Consider the following 15,269-nt stretch of genomic DNA (forward strand, 5'->3'; position numbering starts at 1 on the left):
GAGGTTTGGAACAGACTAAGTGAGGATGTAGTATTGGCGAGGAGTGTGCAAAGCTTTAAGGAAAAGTTGGATAAATGCAGATACAGAGACGGGACCACACGAGCGTAAAGCCCAGGCCCGGTAAAACTACAACTAGGTAAATACACACACACACACACACACACACACACACACACACACACACACACACACACACACACACACTCCTCCATAGTTCAGTGGTTAAAAGCTCTGCACTACCAGACTTTGTGGCCTGGCAGGCGGAGGTTCGGGCCCCACTCAGGCCAGGATTTTTTCCGCTGACAAGGAGTGGTCATTGTGCCCCCTTGAGCAAGGGTGATGGGGTGTGTGGTGTGTGAAGGTCCCGGCAGTACCCAGAGATCGACTATAATGAGCTTGCTTTTGTCGGGAGGGTGCTTGCTAACGATTTCAAGTCCAACTCGTGATCAGGTCGTGGGTGGGTGAATTACACACACACACACACACACACACACACACACACATATATAAATATATATTAATATATATGTGTGTGTGTGTGTGTGTGATATATATATATATATATATATATATATATATATATATATATATATATATATATATATATATATATATATATATATATATATATATATATATATATATTTGGCCTGGCAGTTTGTCTATAAAGGTGACAAGCCAGGGCTGTACCCAGAGTTGTAAAAGGGGGGGTGAGCCTTTTTCCACTAAGTGAAGAGCAGCAGGGAGTGGGGAGCACAGTGAGCCAAATCGTCTGGGGGTTTCGGGGTTTTGAAAAGTTGACATTTCTGGGTGAATTTTTCTGCGGTTAATCAACTATATAAGGACAATTAATTATGTTATTCAGTGGTACACATATAAATATAAAAAGGAAATCATAAGTTCTCCAGGTGTGCAACAGAAAAGTTCCAGTTTTTCATTTTGACTCTCGGAAAGTGGATCTCAGAAAGCAGATGGGGGACCATCCGACCTCCCCCCCCCCTGGGTACAGCCCTGCAAATCAGTATTATGTTCTCTCTCTACATAATGACAACAGTGGAACAATAACACTCCCTTTTGTTTATGGTGACAAAATATTTTGTTCTTCGTACAGTAACATCAGCGGAACAACAGCACTTTCTTAGCAGCAGAACATTGACACTTTCTTTGCATTGTTTTCTTGGATTTGTTTTCTCTCCATGTGAAATAACAATAACAATAATACTTTTTTCTCTAAGTTGTTTTCTTGCATACATTCCTTCCCTACACAGCAATAACAACACTGAAACACAGTCTTTCTTTCTTTGCATTGCTTTTCCTATTGTTCTGTTTCTCTCTCCATGTGGAGTAACAACAGTAGGTAGCATAAACACTTTCTTTACTGTGAAAAATTAGCACTCTTTCCATGTGTCTATTACTACTATAACAAACAGCAGTATAAATTGGTCACTAATTATACAAACCACTCATTACACGCTCCACATTCATCTCCAATATAACACAGAAGTCCGGACTTTTTAACACATCGGCGCCTCAGTTCGCCTGTTGAAAAGCCTCTTTGAAAGAAGTTGCTGGGTTTTCATGGACTGTTTCATGATGCTGGTGATAGTTTGACACGGCTTCCGCATCTTGGACGGAAAAAACACCCATGAAAACCCAGTCAGTCTTCTCTGTGGCCTTGGGAAACAGTGTTAATGGGAGACAGATATATTTATGGACGGATTTATATGGACCTAAGACACAGGAACTCTCAGCCACATCACTTACATCTATGACAGTCTCCCCTCCCACAACCCAGGACATAAGAGGCACACTGGACCAAGAGATACACACACTAGCCTTCCTAACCAGAGCCACAGAATGGGAGACAGTTGCCATCCTCATCACAGACAAAAATGAAAAATGAAGCAGAACAAAAAAGTCGTGAAAATACAAGATAAAGAGAAGTATATATATGAAAGTAAAACATATCGTCACCCTCATAAAGTAATCGCCTAAGTCATTTTTCAGCGATTTCCAGGTTTTTGTCTACATCAATTTTCTTAACACGTGACGCCCGTTTTTGTATAGTTGCCTTCGTCATTCAGGGTTTGAGTGTTCTAGAATTGGCCTTTTCATTTCTGCCTAAATATTAAGCCAAATGAGATGATGACAGTTCTTTTTCTATTTCCTGTAAAGTAGAAAATAATGACTTAGGCGGTTTGCTTATGAAGGTGACGATATATGCAGTGCCTGAGAATATCTACCTTAAACTCTTGAATGTTGTAACCAAGAGAGCCACGTGAAACTCAACATGATACTGATATGATAGTTTTGGGGGCTGTCTGGGTGTTTCTTCCTGATCCTGACAATACCCAACCCATAAAGAAAACATTACAACCACCATCAATTTCAATTTCACATGGATTTTTTGGTTACAGCATGGCCAATATGATACTGATATGATAGTTTTGGGGGCTGTCTGGGTGTTGCTTCCTGATCCTGACAATACCCAACCCATAAAGAAAACATTACAACCACCATCAGTTTCAATTTCACATGGATTTTTTGGTTACAGCATGGCCAATATGATGCTGATATGATAGTTTTGGGGGCTCTCTGGGCACTTCTTTGAGATTCTAATGATACCCAAAGCACAACAAAACATTACAGTCACCATCAATATGCATTTCACATGGATCTTTTGGCACCTAACAGCATGGCCAATATGATACTGATATGATAGTTTTGGGGGCTCTCTGGGTACTTCTTTGAGATTCTGATGATACCCAAAGCACAACAAAACATTACAGTCACCATCAACATGCATTTCACATGGATCTATTGGTACCTAACAGCATGGCACCTGTGATGAAGCTGGGCAAACTCTCCTACCCTATGGCTCTGGTCCTAGCACAGTCTCCGGCACCATCCTAGACACATATGAACACCACGCCACTGCTCTTCTTCCTCCCACAGAGACACAGATGATGCAGAAGTTTATGTTGGAGACGTGGAGAGATCTGTGTCGAGTGCAGGAAAGTGGAACGCTGCAAGACGAGATATGGCACAAGTTGTTATGTGTGGTTGAAGATGTGGAAAGATTTGGGCAGAGTGAATGGGGGAATGTATAATGTAAGATCTGTATGTAAGGTTAGTGAAGAGAATTATGTGAAGACCTTGCTGCAGAGGCTGTTTAATATGGTTCTGATAGTGTCGGGTTGCTGAGCTTCATGTGAGGAAGACAGCGGTTAGTGAAAAGGTTCGAGTGGAGTGAAGGAAACTGAGCTCTGGAAGACGAGATATAGTACAAGTTCTTTATGGAAGGTCACAACTATGGAAAGGTTTGTGTGGAGTGAAGGAAACTGAGCTCTTAAAGATGAGATATAGTACAAGTTCTTTATGGGAGGTTACAACTATGGAAAGGTTTGTGTGGAGTGAAGGAAACTGAGCTCTGGAAGACGAGATATAGTACAAGTTTTTTATGGAAGGTCACAACTATGGAAAGGTTTGTGTGGAGTGAAGGAAACTGAGCTCTTAAAGATGAGATATAGTACAAGTTCTTTATGGAAGGTCACAACTATGGAAAGGTTTGTGTGGAGTGAAGGAAACTGAGCTCTTAAAGATGAGATATAGTACAAGTTCTTTATGGAAGGTCACAACTATGGAAAGGTTTGTGTGGAGTGAAGGAAACTGAGCTCTGGAAGACGAGATAAAGTACAAGTTCTGTATGGGAGGTTACAACTATGAAAAGGTTTGTGTGGAGTGAAGGAAACTGAGCTCTGGAAGACGAGATATAGTACAAGTTCTGTATGGGAGGTTACAACAATGGAAAGGTTTGTGTGGAGTGAAGGAAACTGAGCTCTGGAAGACGAGATATAGTACAAGTTCTGTATGGGAGGTTACAACAATGGAAAGGTTTGTGTGGAGTGAAGGAAACTGAGCTCTGGAAGACGAGATAAAGTCCACATTCTGTATGGGAGGTTACAACTATGGAAAGGTTTGTGTGGAGTGCAGGAACGTGAAAATCTTTGTGAGGCGGTACAATGCAAGTTTTTTTTATATAAATCAAGATCTGTGGAAGGATTTGTGAAATGTAAATGAATGTGAAATTCCTAAAGACAAGATATGCCACTTTCTTATGTAGGGCCAGAGTGTGAAATGATATATGCAGAGAAGAAAATTAAGCTTCAAAGACGAGACAATGCAGCTTTTTATGTAAGGTCAGGTGTTGAAAAATTTGTGCAATAAAGAATGTTAAGCCTCTATGACAAGATATAATATGATACAATAAGACAAGACAGAATAATCTTGTGCAGAAAGTATACTCAAGAAATGTGAAGTGAATGGACGGAGCGATGATGTGGAAGAGGAAAATATTAATGATGAAAACAATTATGAGAAAAAAAGGAAAGGTGATAAAAAGTGAAAAACTAAAAATAAGACAACCTTTTACAGAATTCAAGTAATGCATAACTGACTGCCCGAGTGACTGTATGAGTGGACGGCTGACTGGCCAGCCTTCTCCCATGGCAGTGGTGTGTTTCTGTGTGTGAGGAGCGCCAGGCTGCCTCAGCAACATCGCAGCATGATGAGAGGCACCAGCAGGGACAGCCCCCCGACCATGTAGCAGACCTCAGCGCCCAGACACCAGAAACCTGCAGAGGGAAGAGGGGGTGACAATGGGGCTGTGCTAGTGGTATTTGCAGGGTAGACTAGTGCAATGGAGATGTGGAAAGGTTTGTGTCGAGTGAAGGAATGTGGAACGTTGAGTTGCACCGATAAGCAATTTGGCCGATTACCGATTACCGATTAATTGGTAACCAATAATCGGCTGATTATTTAGGAATTGTAAATGTGATTAATCTTCATTAGTTACTGGACACTGGTAGCACAAAGTTAAAGACATACCGTAACCCTCATGCTTACAACTTTGTTTACTGCCCAACTGTCATCTCCTGTGTGGAGAGCAAATACTTCTGGTAATTTGTTACTTATAACTTAGCCTTTATTGCTTTGTGGAAACATCCTGGTTTTAATATGTTAGAATTTGCCAGTTTCCTCGATCCTAGATGCTACTAGAAATGGTAGTGTACAGAAAGTTAATCAATCTCTCAAGTCTTCAACTAATTTACTGTCCATTACACTGTGTTTGCTTACTTCTAAACTAAAAACATGCATGTTTTGATTTTTTTTATTAGTACAAAATACACAGTATGATTAGTACTGCATATTAATATGAAATAATAACTTTATGTAGCTACAGTGATGAAAAAGTTGAATGTTGTCCCTCAATTAGATAAAACTGAAAATGGTATAAGCCTACCGTACGAAGTCTGTATCTGAATGTGTCCAGTACCAGTACGGTGAGACTCGGTGAGAGTCTGTGAGACCCACGCCACAGGCTATCATTTGCCTGTCAGTCAGTCAGTGTGTCTCAGTGAGCATGTTGCCTTTGTTATGTAAGCTGGTGATCTACTTATTGTTTCTAAAAATTCATATAAGTTTTGTGGGGACGATCTAGTGCTCAAGTAGTGACATAACAATGCGATACGGACTTAACACTTGCAGGATGGGTAAACGGAAAAACTCTTACAGCGGTGGAAGGTGTTCCAGCGAGAAGTGGAAGACAGAAAGGCTAAATCACAGTGACTTCACGTAAGTTTTGTGAGGACGATCTAGTGAGTACTGAGTAGAGACATAACAATGCAATACGGACTTAACACTTGCAGGATGGGTAAACGGAAAAACTCTCATGCACGGCAGGCATGGTGAAGGATATTACTCAATTAATGTTTTTACATTACAATTTAAGAGTGTTTAATTTAAAGTACTGAGAAAACTCACTTGTCTAGTTCTATACTTTTCATTATATTACAATAACTTGTTTTCTTATGCATGGCAAGCATGGTAAATGATATTGCTCAATTGGGTCCTTCACGAAACTGACCTGCCACCTGGTGGCTCTGCTGGAGTCGCTGCCAGAGCCAAGCGCTGCGGCGTGCTGGGGTCCAGCGAGGCTTAATTGACATTTTTCTGTACCAAACTAGCAAATTATCAGAGTTGTAATGCCCACTATCATGTTTACATGAAAAAATCTGAGTGCTGTACATTATTCATGTCATTATAATGATTATTGTTGGCAAACTAAGAGCATTCATCGACATATCCTCTAACACTCAATCCCGTGGTTAATAGGAATGCATCAGTGCGGCCTCTTGTCAGATATTTCCTTCATGCAATGAGGGAGAAGGCAAACAAGTCTGGCATGGTGTCATGCTGTCAATATCACACAATCAGCAGTGGAAGGTAGTGTTGAAAATTTTGCCACTCAACATTCCTATGGCTGGCAGGCCACTGCCTCCACACGATGCATTCCAATGTCCCTCGAATCAGAGCGCAGGAGGGTGTTTACACTGCTGCTCTTGGAGGAAGAATACAAGGAGAGGGCATGACGTCACAGGAGTGAAGCAGTCTTGGCCCATAACATTGCCCAGCTGGCTGGATGCGTGACACCCACACACCTCAACATTTTGCCTTCATGCCGGCTTGCTCTGCCTTTGGTTGCGCCCACAGAGGCGTTTCATCGGTAAGACAAAATGATATTTGTGGTGAAGCATTATATGGGAGGCGAGAAAACTGAGCTTGAAAAAGAGTGACACAAAAGAATGCGAATGATTCCTTGGTGGAAACTTCAAGGAAATCATCTGTAATTCATCTTTCTTGGCTTTAACACACAAACAGGTCACATTACTGGAGTGTAGAGGTCTTTGGGAACTGTCAGAAGTACAATGAACACAGTTATTTTGCAAAACATGTAAAATAAGAGTGTAAACCTGGGCAAGTTACTGAGTCGATTCAACCCACGGGCACCCATTGGCCTGTTCTCATTCTCTCATTCTCATTCTCTCTTATTCTTATTCTTTAATTCTCATTATCTCTTTCTCATTCTCATTCCCTCTCTCTCATTATTATTCTCATTACCTCTCTCTCATTCTCATTGTTATTCCCCCTCATTTTCAATCTCTCTCTCTCTCTCTCTCTCTCTTCCTCAAATTCTTCCTTTCTCATTCTTTGTCTCACACAGCAGCAGAGCAGGGCCTGAAACCTCATCAACTGTATAGAACGGTAGAACATTCTCACATTCTCATTGCCTCTCTCTCATAACGAGTCTCCCTCATTTTCTTTCATTCTCGTTCTCTCCCCATGCTTCACCTCACAGTGAAGAGCGGCACCGGCTGAGGGCCACTCCATGTATTCTTCCTTCAAGCTTCTGCTAAACATATCGTACGTGTTGCCGGCAGCGAGTATTATAATTATTTAATATTCATAATTTAAATCATAATACATACATCTTTAGCATCTTATAATATTACATTCACTATATGGGACTTTAAAGGAACACCATAGAGCATGTGACGATTGTTTATAAGGTAAAAATATATGTTTAAATTTCCTATGTCTTGCATTCCCTCGTTTCTCAAACACTACTACCAGTAAATCAGGTGTCTCTATACCGTAGTTATGAGAAAAATATGTGATTTCTAAATAATAGAAAAAAAATAGAAGTAAGAAAAATTCTTTGAACGTATGCTGCATGCATATTTATTTTCGGTAGTTCCAGCAGGGCCGCCAGATGGCAGGTGTGTTCACTGAAGGACCCAATTACTGTCCTGAGCAAGTTGAAATAGGTATATAATTTTTCTTGGTTGTAATATGAAGCAATATGTTGATTTTTTTTCTAGTTTCAATGTTGAAGCAAATACCAGTACTTCAGTTCATATCATAATTTTATATATCAATTTGAATTACCTAATATACATCTGCATAATGACTTGTTGGAAATAAATGCTGTGGAAAGGTATCAGAGTTTTGGTAACATCACCATCCTTACATTAACATTATTAATATTGTGTATGCACATTGTATTTTAAAAGAGAAAAAATTTACTAATCTGCCCCGATTAATCGTTCAAAAGGCCGATTACCAATTGATCAGCAAAGTAGCCGATTAGGCCGATTACCAATTACTTACCGACCAATCAGTGCAATCCTAGTGGAATGCTACAAGATGAGATGTGGCGCGTTTTTATGTGTGGTCAAAGTCATGAAAAGATTTGGGCAGAGTGAATGAGGGAATGTGTAATGTAGCTCTGTACGTGAGGTTAGTGAAGAGAATTATGTGAAGATCTTGTTGCAGAGGCTGTTTAATTAATATGGCTCAACACACAACCTCTGTGCAATACAAAACACACAAGAAATTAATCCAGACCTAGAAAGGGTTTTACTGGTGCCAGGGATCAAACCCATGACTGGCTGGATGGGAAAGACACTCCTTAACCCGATAGCAGCGACGGGCCAAATTTGTGGCTTTACTGTGTAGCAGCAATGGGCCAAATTTGTGGCTTTACTGTGTAGCAGCAATGGGCCAAATTTGTGGCTTTACTGTGTAGCAGCAATGGGCCAAATTTGTGGCTTTACTGTGTAGCAGCAATGGGCCAAATTTGTGGCTTTACTGTGTAGCAGCAATGGGCCAAATTTGTGGCTTTACTGTGTAGCAGCGATGGGCCAAATTTTTGCCATGATATAAACCCCAAAAATAGATGATGCATAAACTGATCACAAATGTGTTGATATATATTATGAAATGGTTTGCGTGAGTGATGATTTTTCTCATTTTTTTCACTTAGAGGGGCCTTTAAGAAACATGATCCAAGCAGCTACCACCGGGTTAACTGGCCAGCCAAAGAGGTGCCCCCTGGTGGAGTGAGTTGGGGGCCAGTCAGGCAGGTCAGCCACTACACTAGTGCAGAAAAAAGGTGTAAAGGAACTGGTCTGTAGGAGTATTTTTTGCATCATAAACTAATACAAAAACACAAAATACAAAAGAAAAGATATAAACTAGTTTTCATTTACATTACTTGCATGATAAACTAAAAACAAAAATAAATAAAGATACAAATTATGATGGGAAAAAAAGTTGGGCATATATTTTCAGTATATGCACCACAAGCTGGAAGGACGGAAGAAGAAAAGGAAGCTTTCTGGGGTGTATTAGATGGTGAGGTGGCAGCAGTGCCAGACTCAGAGGTGCTACTTGTTGCTGGAGATCTAAATGGACACACTGGAGAGGACAGAAGAGGTTTCGTAGAAGTCGTGGGAGCGCATGGATTTGGAGGGAGAAATCAGGAAGGAGAAAAGATACTGGAATTTTGTCAGAGTTAGGAGCTGAGAGTGATAAACACCATGTTTAAGAAGGACAGGGAGAAGAAAATCACATACAAGAGTGGAGGAGCAGAAACACAAATTGATTACATATTGCTGAGGAAGGATAGGGATACATGCAAGAGATTGTAAGGTCATCCCAGGAGAGGCATGTTTAACGCAGCACCGACTGCTGTGTTCAGATTAAAGTGAGGAACATGAAGAGAAAGAAAAGACAGAGCCAACAAGAAAATAAAAGAGTGGAAACTGAAGGACGAGGAAACGAGAAGACAATTTAAAGTAAAGGTGCGGCAGAAAAATAATATAAACAGAGGAGGCCGGAAACAACCGAGTGAAAATATTCTGGAGGCTGCAAAGGAAGTTTGTGGTGAAACCACTGGACATAAAAGAATACAAAGAGAAACATGGTGGTGGAATGAAGCAGTGCAGAGGACGGTGTGGGAAAGGTAAAGAGCTTATAAGAGATGGCAGAGAACACGGAATGAAGAAGATAAGAGGGAATATAAAGATAAAGGAAAACAAGCAAAAAGGGAAGTAGCCAGAGTGAGGAGGGAAAGCTGGAGTGAAGAACTGAACAGTAGTGAGAAGCAGAAAGAAATGTTTAGAATTGCAAAACAAACGAAGAAAGAGAGAAAAGATGTAATTGGAGCAAAGTATATAAAGGACAAAAGAGGAGTTATCAAGATACAGAAAGAGGAGACACTAGAGAGGTGGAGAGGTTACTTTGAAGATCTGTTAAATGAGGAAAATGAGCACAATCTGGAAGAGATGGGTGTAGTGGAAGGGCTGATAGAAGAGATCTCAGAGAAAGAAGTGAAGAGAGCAATAAAAGGAATGAAAAGTAGAAAAGCGCTAGGTCCAACAGGAGTGACAAGTGACTTGCTAAAAAGAGCAAGTATTACAGGAGAGCTGACGCGAGTATTTAGAAGCACTGTCGACGAGGGAGAGATTCCCGAAGATTGGAAAAACAGTGTGACTGTGCCAATTTACAAAGGGAAGGGAGATGCTTTGGAGTGTGAAAAGTATAGAGGAATTAGACTATTGGAGCATGGAATGAAGTTGTTTGAAAAGGTGTTGGAGGAGAGCTTAAGGAAACTATAAAAGTGGATGGTCAGCAGTTTGGCTTTAGTCCAGGAAGGTCGACAACAGATGCAATCTTTATTATGAGGCAAATACAGGAAAAGTTTAGTGAAAAGAAGCAAAAACTATATCATGTCTTTGTGGACCTGGAGAAGGCTTTCAACCGAGTGCTGAGGAGAGCGATTGAGTGGGCACTGAGGAGGCAAAAAGTGCCAGACAGGCTCGTGGCCGCAGTTATGTCTCTGTGTGTGGAATCGAGGTCAAAGGTGAAAACAGTAGCAGGAACATCAGAGGCTTTTGACATAAGAGTAGGAGTGCACTCTTTGTCCACTACTCTTTATCACAGTGATGGAAGAGGCTACTAAATTGACAAGAGGAGACGGCCCATGGGAGCTGCTGTACACTGGTGATCTGGTGTTGACAGCAGAATCAAAGGAAGGAGTGACTGACATGTTTAACAGATGGAAGGAAGAAATGGAGCAGAGGGGATTAAAAATAAACATGTAGAAGACAAAATTGATGGTGACTGGAAATAAGGCAAGAGAAAGGATTCCGTCAGGAAAATGGCCATGTGGATGCTGTGGAGGAGGAGTGGGAGCAAACTCTGTGTTGTGTACTGAGTGTAATAAATGGTGTTGTGGTGCCCTGCAGGGCAATGCATCTACCAACACAGACACAGTAACATCACCTGACCCAGTACGAGCATCACAAATAAATAAAGAGGAAGAAAGCGACGTAGAATGTTAGAATTCATTTAATAATAAGAACAATTTGAAGAACACAGCACAGCGAGGCAACAGTGTGAAGAACAAATCATTATCGAAAAACACATTAAGTAAAAAGGGGCGTCCCAAGCCACCATACAGCCGGCGCTCTGCCGGCTTCCTGAAACCATCCACTTCACCCAACGACAGCACCACGCCACAGTTATAAGGACGATAATCATGTAAACGGAAGCCATGTAGAATAACACTACTCATGAATATTCACTCTTATGTACTATAACCATAAAGGATGTAACCTATCATAGGGTTAGGGGTGCACCCTCGGTGCAAAAGCCTTATGTGTAAAAACAACAGTTATGACGTAGTAATGACGTATAGTGACATAGACAATCACCCATATAAGGGTTTCCCTCGGCATACTCGAGGCAGAACTAGAAATAATTCTGACCGACACTCACGTGTCCCTCTCTTTTCTTGACACATGTGTCGTGTGTTCATCTATGCTGTCGTGAGTAGAAAGTGAAGTGTTGTACCAGAAAGGAAAGCGCACTAGTCCATTGTGTATAGTGGCCCTATCTAGTATATAAGAATATATATATCCAGTGTATTTATAATAGGAAATGTTCAGAATTGTAACCAGTATTGAAGCAGGACAATACGCGTCCCTTAACGGCAGTGAGCGAAGCCTGAAGACTCATTGAGTCTTACTGACTTGTTTTTATAACATTCTTGTTTCTTGTAGTATTAAGATAGATTAGAATAATTAAAAAAAAGCGACAACGTTTCATCACCCCAACTACGAGCTCCTTCAAATACTCTTGAAGTACCAGAATATTAAGTCATTTGTCGCAAGTACAAATTTGTGTTAAATCTCTTTGAGAGCCCATCAGCGGGCCACAACAGTGTCATCAATGATGCTCAGGTCTGAGAAATCTGCAAGGGGTACAGAAATTTGTACGTCCAGGATGTGTGAGGGAGGGGGGTGATGGTGATGGAAGTGATGATGACGAGGATGCCGGGCTGGTGGTGGACGGAGGAGTGTTGGAGGAAGTACAGCAGTTCTGCTGCCTGGGAGATGTGTTGGACTGTGAAGCAGGAGTGGAGAGAGCAGTGAGAGCGAGGGTAGCAGCTGCATGGGATAGATGGCGAGAAATAGCCAGTCTATTAGTGACCGCAACATAGGATTGAGGAGCAGAGGAAGGGTTTACGAGGTCTGTGTGAGAAGTGTTCTTTTGTATGGAGCAGAAACATGGGCACTGACGAGCAGACTGATGGATGTTCTGTGCAGTTGTGATTGCAGGATGCTGAGATACATGGCAGGAGTGAGGTGGCAGGATGGAAGGTCAAGCAGTGAAGTGGCGGAGATGTGTGGGGTTGAGGACCTTTGTGTTAAATTGAGGCAGAGAAGATTGAGATGGTTTGGACATGTGAAGAGGACAGAGGGGGGCGTGTTAAATGAGGTGGAGGAGTTGAGAGTTGAGGGACGACGGCCAGTGGGAAGGCCTAAGAAAAAGTGGAGCAGATGTGTGATGGAGGATATGAATATATAAGGAATAGAGGAATATACGGCACAAGATCAACAGATGTGGAGGAGTCATCGCCCGTCCAACCCCACCTTGAATGGGAAAATATGGATGTTAAACAACAATGATGATTGGTCTGTATCAGTGATACTTTCATAAGATATTTAAAAAAATAAAAAAATTAAAAAAAAAAAGGAAATAGAGTGGTAATTGTTTTTTGGGGGGGTGAGTTGCATGAAAAAATTAAAAATTAAAATTACAGTCAAGTCGCGTATGACACGGATTTATGAGGCGCGGTTTCCTATGACGTGGTATGATTTCAGAACCGTATCTTCAGATCACGCGGCTAAAACCATCTATGACGCGGTTCGTGGTCTCCCCTGGCCAAACAAGCGCAGAGTTGCCAGGTTGGATTTTTTACCAAGGGGGAAAATCTCATGGTGGCGGTTGGGTTGGTTTTGGGAGGATTTCTATCCCGTTTCTCTCTCTCTCTCTCTCTCTCTCTCTCTCTCTCTCTCTCTCTCGAGCATGCATTGCCTAATTTTGAAATAACAACCGATGAAGTCCTTAAAGCTCTCCATTCACTTAAAACAAATAAAAGTCCTGGACCTGACAAAGTATATCCAACTCTGCTGAAAGAAACGAAGAGCGAAATACTCTCCTCCCTCACAACCGTATTCAATATGTCCTTGCGACAAGGCATCGTCCCTTCAGATTGGAAAAAGGCTAACGTGACACCGATTTTCAAGAAAGGAGACAAAAAAGTACCAGGTAATTACAGGCCCATTAGTCTAACTTCGGTTGTAGGTAAGCTACTTGAGGGCATAATTAGAGACAAAATTGTGAGTTACCTTGAAAGCCACTCATTGATTGGGGACTCACAACATGGCTTCCGAAACAAAAGATCCTGCCTATCAAACCTATTAACCTTTTATAACGACCTCTTCACTGTTTATGACGTAACCAAATCACTGGACGTAGTCTATCTTGATTTCCAGAAAGCGTTTGATAAGTTCCCCATCATAAATTACTTTACAAATTAAAGCAAATAGGTATTGACGGTCAAGTAAACCAATGGATCGCTAATTGGTTGAGCAACAGACAACAAAGAGTAGTGATTGACGGATTTAACTCAGAGTGGGCGCCTGTCACTAGTGGCGTCCCTCAGGGCTCGGTCCTTGGCCCAGTGCTCTTCATTATTTACATCAACGACGTGGATGTTGGACTCAATAACCGCATTAGTAAATTTGCAGACGACACAAAGATTGGTAACTCGGTTCTCACTGACGAAGACAGGCAAAGCCTCCAAGAGGATTTGCACAAAATTTCAGCTTGGTCGGATAGATGGGAGATGCCCTTTAACGTAGACAAGTGCCAGGTCCTTCAAGTTGGAACGAGGAATAAGAAGTTCGAATCTGAAATGCGCGGCGTTAAACTCAAAGCGCTCAATGCGCCAAAGACTTGGGGTCAAAATCGCGTCAAACCTCAAATTCTCACAGCAATGCATCGATGCAGCAAATAAAGCGAACAGAATGTTGGGCTTCATTAAAAGAAACTTTGTATTCAAGAATAAAGATGTAATACTCGCTCTACAACAGTTTAGTCAGACCCCACTTGGAATATGCGGTACAGTTTTGGTCCCCCACCATGCTAAGGATATTGCTAAATTAGAAGGTGTTCAGCGTCGGGCAAGAAAAAATGATCCCTTCCTTGCGCAACAAATCCTACGAAGAAAGGCTTTCTATCCTTAACATGTTCTCTCTTGAGAAACGTCGCCTCCGAGGAAAATTGATCGAATGTTTTAAAATACTTAATGGTTTCACGAATGTAGACAGATCAACATTGTTTATGATCGATGACAGACTGCGACGAGGAACAATGGCGTAAAACTCAGATGTAGACAAGTAAATTCAGATTGCACCAAATTTTCTTCACCAACGTTAGAAAAGTCTGAGAATGGAATAAGCTTCCACCATCAGTGGTCCAGTGTAACACGATTGACTCCTTCAAAAATAAGCTCGACCGTCACTTCCTTCAACTTAATATCAACTAGAGTAGAAATGCAACGTTTTGGAGTCTTCTGATTAATGTAAAATCACTTAGGTTTAAGGACAGACCACCAAGTCTGGACCATGGGGTCTGTGTGGTCTGATTTTCTAAATCTATAAATCTCTCTCTCTCTCTCTCTCTCTCTCTCTCTCTCCGCACATTTCTGTATTCTGTAAGTTACAAAATTAATTATCCTCACAATCAGAATGATCATAGGGTCAAAATATATAGATGTAGACAAGAACGTTCGCAGTTGGCTGCCGTGGCCCTCACTCAAATTCCGAGTCACAGTCATGGCGTGCTCCCCGACCGCTCTGTAAATCTTCCCATCAATCTTTTCCCCCTCCTTTGCTCATTTTTTCATGTAAAGTGGACCTGGCCCAACTGTCTATTCTGGCAGGCAAAAACGAAAGTGATCTGGCTAACTAGCCAACTAAAATCTACAGCAGGCGCCGCTTCTGCACATCAGCCTGCTGGCAAACTGGCTTTTAAAAGTCTAAATTGGCCAGTGCTCCCAGAGCCTTTCAATCCTTTTCTTGTCTTTCTCGCTGCCCAGTCCAAAAGGGAAGAAATCAGAGACGCTGTGTACGTATAAAGAAACTAACGAGAGAGAGAGAGAGAGAGAGAGAGAGAGAGAGAGAGAGAGAGAGAGAGATCTTTGAAAGTGGTTGGTCATCACTAATTATTGCATT

At 41.5% G+C, this 15,269-nt stretch overlaps 1 protein-coding gene and 1 long non-coding RNA gene across 10 annotated transcripts in view; one reads left to right on the top strand and one right to left on the bottom strand.

Annotated features, from left to right (window-relative positions):
• Positions 1–1,072: 1,072 nt before the first annotated feature.
• Positions 1,073–15,269, bottom strand: part of LOC127004760 (major facilitator superfamily domain-containing protein 10-like) — a 33,202-nt gene continuing 19,005 nt past the window's right edge. For 2 of the 4 annotated variants that reach the window (XR_007757972.1, XR_007757970.1), the window contains exons 11-12: positions 4,426–4,634; positions 1,073–3,026 (exon numbers count right to left, since the gene is read on the bottom strand). Coding sequence is in view for 1 of the 4 variants with exons in the window: in XM_050872869.1 (XP_050728826.1) it covers positions 4,549–4,634 (86 nt within the window). In the remaining 3 variants the exon portion in view is untranslated. Of the gene's footprint in view, positions 3,027–3,897; positions 4,635–15,269 lie in introns of those variants that run through there. The other 2 variants (XR_007757973.1, XM_050872869.1) reach the window with 2 other exon arrangements.
• On the top strand, positions 3,020–4,119 carry LOC127004762 (uncharacterized). 6 transcript variants are annotated; one of them, XR_007757979.1, is made up of 3 exons: positions 3,020–3,713; positions 3,796–3,894; positions 3,977–4,119. It is a non-coding gene; the product is annotated as an uncharacterized LOC127004762 (long non-coding RNA). The 6 variants fall into 6 exon arrangements; XR_007757978.1 differs by having other exon boundaries at positions 3,796–3,812; XR_007757977.1 differs by having other exon boundaries at positions 3,878–3,894.

Source organism: Eriocheir sinensis, chromosome 29 (genome assembly GCF_024679095.1).
Source record: "Eriocheir sinensis breed Jianghai 21 chromosome 29, ASM2467909v1, whole genome shotgun sequence".
NCBI classification, from domain to species: domain Eukaryota; kingdom Metazoa; phylum Arthropoda; class Malacostraca; order Decapoda; family Varunidae; genus Eriocheir; species Eriocheir sinensis.